Here is a 6,756-nt window from a genome sequence, read left to right as displayed (position 1 = left end):
TCTGAGATGAATGAAAATTACGAGATCACATGTAATAATGTGGCTTGATTGGGTTTGTTCCCCAGTTCGAGTCACAGAGAAGTCGCCTTTATTGAGAGAATATGTGCCTCTCGGTTCGAGCGGAGACTTCTAGTCTGGGTTGTGGTACGGGCTTAAAAGTACCTCCCACAGTTGGGGCCCTCTCCAGGATACTTCGTGGTCAAAATCCAAAAAAAAAAATGTAGTCCACAAGGACCTGTGTGAGATAACATGAAAATCACGACCTTAATTATGTATATTCAAAGTCTTAAAGAGGTCAATGTTATTTATCGATCCATGATCATGAACAAAATAAATAAATAAATAAAAGCATATGTACGTCCTACAAGTCTGCTGCTTCGTTTTTTTAATAATTTATTGACACAAACACAGACAGAAGCAGAAGGAGAAGAAGAAGAAGAAGAAGAAGAAGAAAGAAAAAAACTATGTCGGACGAGGAGCACCACTTCGAATCGAAGGCTGATGCCGGTGCATCGAAGACTTTCCCTCAGCAAGCTGGAACCATCCGCAAGAATGGTTATATTGTCATCAAAAATCGTCCTTGCAAGGTCTTTTCTCTTTTTAAATAAAAATTCTCTTTTTTTTTCTTCTGATTTTTTTGGGGTGTCAAGTTTTGGTTTTTCTTTTGTTTGTAATGAATTTGAATCTGGGTATTCGTTGGTCAGATCTTTGATGGGTTGTTTTTTGTTTTTATCACAATTGAATGTATATGTATGTCAATGGGGTTTTATTTTATTCATTTTATATGCTATTTAGTGAATTTATTGGCGCTTGTGAAATTTTGAGTAGTGAATTTTATTGGCGCTTGCGAAATATTGAGTTTCAATTGTGGATGTTGATGGAATCCTCATATTTGCTTTGTCGGTTTGATTTTGGAGTTTTTTTTTTTAATTCAGTTTGATTTTGGAGATTAGATTTTATAAAACATGTAGATTACGATTGTAGTTTGGTAGCTTATATGGGTGAATTTGAAGCTTAATGGTGACACGTAGTGTTTTTAAATCACAAATGTTCATGATCTGATTGTAGTATACGAGGGTGCTTGAGGGAAACGTGTCAAAAGAAATGCGGTAAAATGACCTTGTATCTTTGAGAGAAGGGTTGCTATGCAATCATTTTATTAGTACAGTATAGTAATTGTCTAACATATAAAAGGAGATTTTATATAAAATTGTTCCTCTTTGCCTTTTGCCTGACTGTGTTGGATTATATCGTCTCTAATAGTACAGTTTTACAATTCCCTGACAGCCACAAGTATTCAAGTTTCCATCTTTTTCCCTTCACTCTAAACAGGTTGTTGAAGTTTCCACTTCAAAGACTGGCAAGCATGGACATGCCAAGTGCCACTTTGTGGGAATTGATATATTTAATGGAAAGAAGCTTGAAGATATTGTGCCTTCCTCCCACAATTGTGATGTAATGCAAAGCCTTTTCTTTCTTGTTTATCTTTTCTGTGGGTTCTATCTTAGAGTTTTTATTTTTATTTTTATTTTTTTTCCCAAAGCCAAAAAGTTGATGGTTTGCTCTGTATTTGCAATTGTCTTCACAGGCTCCCCATGTTACTCGCACTGACTATCAGCTGATTGATATATCCGAAGATGGTTTTGTAAGTTATCCTATCACTTGATAGCAAATTATGGCATAAGGGATAGACTGTCATTTGTTGATTCATGAATTTGAAATGTTTACTTTGCTTTATCTTCTATTAGTACAGACCTGGACCCCCAAATTTATCCATGTGTCCCCACCTCAAGAGTTGTATAATCCTCATTATACATGTTGATTCGTGCCTTTTCTTCCTGTTAACACTGCTTTCAATTTTACTTGCAAATATTGTTTTCATCATATGTGCAATATATTTGTCAATTTGGATTTGGTGTTTGCATGGATGAACTATGTAGATGCACCATAGATGGAATATAACATTTATTGTGGTATGTAGAAAAGTAGTAAGCTACTATGATTAGATGTTATTACCCCCGACTTTGCAGCCCATGAAATTTGTTTATGGGAAGAGTGTAAAATGACTTGTATAATTCGAACTGTCGCTTTAATTCTGTGAATCAAACATTTCCCAAGAGGCACTGCAAATAAAATTTCCCATAAATAAATATAAAAAAGAAGATATTGCTTAATCACTTACCTTGCTATGTGTCATGCCAATCTTATTAACTGATTGGAGTTGATTTCTTTGTAGGTGAGCCTTTTAACTGAAACCGGAAACACCAAGGATGATCTGAGGCTTCCTACCGATGAAAATCTGCTTAGCCAGGTATGTCGTGAAGTGCTGTATGTGTTGCTTAAAACTTTTTGGAGCATGCTTTACATACATAGGTTGTTCATCTGATATCTTTCCTGGCAATTTATGCTTACTCTTTAACTGCATGTAGATTAAAGATGGGTTTGCTGAAGGAAAAGACCTTGTGGTGACCGTTATGTCGTCAATGGGAGAGGAGCAGATCTGTGCCCTTAAGGACATTGGTCCTAAGAATTAACTATAATCCCATGGCATTAGCTTTGGCTGATAGCAGGAGAACTCTTTCTTATGTTGCCAACATGGAGACTATCTACCATCCATGTCCACAACAAACTTCCATTAAGATAGTATTTTGGCTGTGTATTAAAATATCGTCGTGCTTGTGATAAAGGAAGTGGAAAGAAAGCAGGTGTCGTCAATCTCCTGTTGAACGAAATTTATGTTGACAGCATCTCGGACTTATATATATTTTACTATTTTATTAAATCCTTGTCTATTATGTTTTGAGTTTGCAGAACTAATTTTGGGATTTCGCTTTCTCCTTTATTCTCTTATAATAATTAGCCTCATTTCCGTATCCCAATTTAGAATGTTTTGCTTTGGATGCGCGTGTTTTGTTGCCCAAAGCTTGTGTCATAAAACAGTAGCGAGTCTGAAAGGGCGATAAACAGCATAGGTAATTTTGTCATTTTGTGCTGCTTGCCGGCTTACAATGCGCAAGGCTTTGGTTTGAAAAGCTATGTATACTATTTGCAAAGGCCAATTGTGGTGAATATATAACTACCCTAAACATGAAGCTCAACGATTTTCCAAACAGGCAACATAAGATTTATAATTTCTGGGAAAAATGTAGTTACATACATATTTTAATGAGTTATCAAGTCTTTATATGTGATGCCTTGAAAAGTATCTTCAAAACCTCAATAATAAGCCATCAAGAAGAATCTTTGGGAGTAGAAGAATTTCCATAGATGTAGGAACCAAAACCCCAGAACGTAACAATCAGTGATAGGATCTTGAATCCGCTCATTGGATCATGTAACAATATAACAGCGGCAATGCTTGTGATGGGTACTCTTATTGCATTGAGGATGCCTGCCAGCACAGTGGAAGCCAAAAAAAGCACGGCAGTGCCTCCTAACACCCCCAGCTGGAAAGTAATTGCGCCCCATATGAGAACCAGGTAATACGAAGCTACACCACCTTTGAAAGTTTTGGCCTCGGATTTCATACCTTGAAAATCCTTACTCACGACGACTCCTATAGTTGTAAATGCAAAGGCAAACAAAGAAACCATGACTTGTTGCTCCAATACAACATGGAAGGACCTTCTGCCTACTAATTTCACGAAAACTAGCTCAGAAAGGGCAAAGATGAGACCATGGAGTGCAGATCCTAGGATATCCCAAACAAAACCCATGATGTATTGTCTGTCAGTAATGTTGCCGTATCTATCAGAATCTGAATCCAGTGCAATTATAGTCATAGCAGCTGTTATTATCACGACAGCATTTATCATTGCAGCATTCAGTTTATTCTTCACTAGAAAATAACCAAATAGGGTGGAAAAAACTAGCGATGATGATGCCAAAAGAGCAGCAGTTGATGCCGGAAGATAGGCATAGGCGTATGCATACATGAGATTATCCGCAGCACTTAGAAAACCCAGGACAATATAAGCTAGAGTGAGTTTTAAGTCAAGACGAGTGGGAAAGGTTTTAAATACGAAATATGTAGGCAGCAAGATCAAAGCAGTCAAAGGCCACCCAGCAACTGCAACCCATGAAATGATCCACTTGCTTGTGCCCCCATTGGCATAATAGACCCGAGATAGAAGGCTCGAAGCAGGAAATGCTACAAGCATTGCTGCACTGCTCAACACTAGAAGAATCCAATGGGAGATTGGTTTTCTTTTGTATGATTCCCAAGCCAAGGTCTTTGAATTGGAAATCCGGTCCCATAATGAAACAGAAGGCATTGGTGACACCTCGTCCATTATTTCCCCTAACATCAGATATCAGTATTCATAAGACAATAATAAAAAACAACCCAAAGATCAAAATCATTCATAAAAAAAGGATGCATTGATATTGGTCTATTCTAGCCAGACACATCTGCAACACTCTTATCTTAAGCAGATCAACGTATGCACCATACACCTTTCCTCGGTTTGTAAAGATTATCGAACTACGAATGATTTATGGCACCGTTTACATTCAGTTAATATGATCTATTGACAGCTGAACAGTAATCTAACAATTTTGAGTCCAACTGAAAAAAAAAAGAAAAAAAAAAGCGGCAAGCATTTTCCTACGAGTTAAGTGAGCTTTTCAAATCAGGGCAAAAGATATCACATAAAGCACTTAAAGACAAGTTATCTCCTATAAAATTAGAGCTAATTAACCATAAATCCATATCACAAAATCTAGATACGGACGGAGAACACTGTGCAGATCACATATCCAACCATGAGAATTGACAAATAGGGTAATGATAACTAATCAATCATCAGTCGTCTCTGAGCAACGCACAACATAATTAACATAATCAAACGAGCTTCCTGTTATCAAAAATAGTCCCGTCTCATAATCCTCTAAGTCCCTTCTCACGGTCACGGAGATCATCAAACTCAAAGATTACCCAAATGATTTGACAAAAAGAATCAAAATACTCAATAAAAATCTACAAAATAAATAAAGAGAGTACAGAAACAATTAATCTCTCGATTCAGTAATTCTAATGCCAATTAGTCAACAAATTTCATTACTTTAGCTACAACGATTGCATAATTCACAAGCTTAACTCCAAAATACAACTTTGACTTGGCTGCCAATATATACATACAAACATGATTCTTTTATTTTCCTAACACTTCCTCAGCAACCAAACAGAGAAAAAATGTTTTTGCTTTGAAGTATTCACAGTTTCAAACAAAATATAGTTAAAATTGAATCAAAGTGACAGTAAGCTTACTCTCTTTTTTTTTTTTTTTTTAATGAAAACTAACCTCCTTCGAGCAGAGGCTGCATCTTCAGTGCGAGAGTCAGCAGCCACAGCAAAAGAAATGAAAATAATTTGGAGAGCTAACAGATATGACAAAAAAAATATATATCGACTGAGGTTCCACGTCACCGTTTTGGCTGCCCATGCAAATTGTGTACTGTATACTTTTATTTATTTATTGTTATTTTATTTTTTGAAAGGTGGGTGGTAGGCAACCCAAATTAATATAATAAAAAAGAGATTAATTAAAAAATAATAATAATTTTTAAATTATATAAGTTTATAATAATTTAATACTACTACCAACCTCTTCATGTCACATTAATTTATATATATATTTACTATGCCGGGTTGTTGTAACTGCATCATTACTAATTAATTATTATTATTGTTCCTAGTGTATATTCACCTAAATAAAATCATTTTTCTATTAACATTATACGATAATTTTTAATGCATTTGAATTAATTGAAATAATTTGTTATAGGAACTCTTGATAGCAAATTATTACTTTCTTTTTTTTTTTGTCTTATACATGTTTTTTTTTTTTTTTTTGAGAATTTATACATGTTTTATATGTGATTAAAAACCAAAGTCAAATCTGGTGGGACCCAAGGTCTTCTCAACAGGGAATGTTGAATAATCGTAGGTGGTGGCGTGGTGCCATCACCATCATGGTGATGCAACGTAATTGGAATAATGAGCGATGATCTGATTTGCTTTGCTGTGATCTCAGCCGTCTATTTCTTTTTCCATTTTTTTTTTAAATTTGTAGATTGTGTGAGTAAAAAATTATATAATTATATAATTAAGTGATTGTGCGGAGCCGGAGGGAAAGAACAGTCTTGATAAAAAGGGTCTACTGAGTTCCAACTTTCAACCCCCGTGTTTTAAATCGATGGTCTCTCTTAAACTTATAACAATTTTAAGTACGTAAGTTATGATAAGTTTGATCTACTTTCCACATAAAGAAAATGATTTGTCACTTTACTTATGAATTGTGGATTTCATTCTAGGAAACTTCAAAATAAATAGGGTGTACTTAAAAGTGTCCAAAAGCAATAAATTAAATTGAAAAAAAAAAAAAAAAGACATTCTTTTCTTATTTAAATTGGTCAGAATCTAAGCATAAAAATTAAATAAAAATCAGCACAAAATTTATGTCCGAGTCAAACTACCAAGTAAGAAAGGGCCACGTGCGCAATTAAAGAAACCGTCAAGTCCAGGATACCCAAAACGGCCCGTCCCGGCAACCAAAAGTAACGGAGAAATAAACGGTGTTTGTTACACATAAACCACCTGAGGCTGAGGTCAATTCAAGTCAAAGACACATATGCCCTCCTGGCCTCCTCTACCGCTCGCTCTCGCTCTTCGCTTTAAACGAAGATGTGTTAAATGTTAATAACATACAGATCCCTTTACCTCATTAAAATAACTAATAAATATTATTGTTATTT

At 35.3% G+C, this 6,756-nt stretch overlaps 2 protein-coding genes across 2 annotated transcripts; one reads left to right on the top strand and one right to left on the bottom strand.

Moving 5' to 3' along the window:
• Nucleotides 1-352: 352 nt before the first annotated feature.
• On the top strand, nt 353-2,800 carry LOC18054066 (eukaryotic translation initiation factor 5A). The gene is made up of 5 exons (XM_006453563.2): nt 353-587; nt 1,333-1,455; nt 1,589-1,645; nt 2,237-2,311; nt 2,430-2,800. The coding sequence occupies exons 1-5, from the start codon at nt 465-467 to the stop codon at nt 2,532-2,534; spliced, it is 483 nt and encodes a 160-aa protein (XP_006453626.1). The 5' UTR covers nt 353-464; the 3' UTR covers nt 2,535-2,800.
• Nucleotides 2,483-5,361, bottom strand: LOC18054065 (probable purine permease 5). The gene is made up of 2 exons (XM_006453562.2): nt 5,304-5,361; nt 2,483-4,300 (listed from the first exon to the last, which is right to left on the bottom strand). Exons 1-2 carry the CDS (start codon nt 5,323-5,325, stop codon nt 3,231-3,233), a joined length of 1,092 nt encoding a protein of 363 aa, XP_006453625.2. The 5' UTR covers nt 5,326-5,361; the 3' UTR covers nt 2,483-3,230.
• Between the last annotated feature and the right edge of the window lie 1,395 nt (nt 5,362-6,756).

The sequence above is a fragment of the Citrus clementina genome, unplaced genomic scaffold, assembly GCF_000493195.1.
Source record: "Citrus clementina cultivar Clemenules unplaced genomic scaffold, Citrus_clementina_v1.0 scaffold_1, whole genome shotgun sequence".
Classification (NCBI taxonomy): domain Eukaryota; kingdom Viridiplantae; phylum Streptophyta; class Magnoliopsida; order Sapindales; family Rutaceae; genus Citrus; species Citrus x clementina.
Note: the sequence above shows the minus strand (reverse complement) of the source record. Positions and strands in the feature narration are given on the sequence as shown.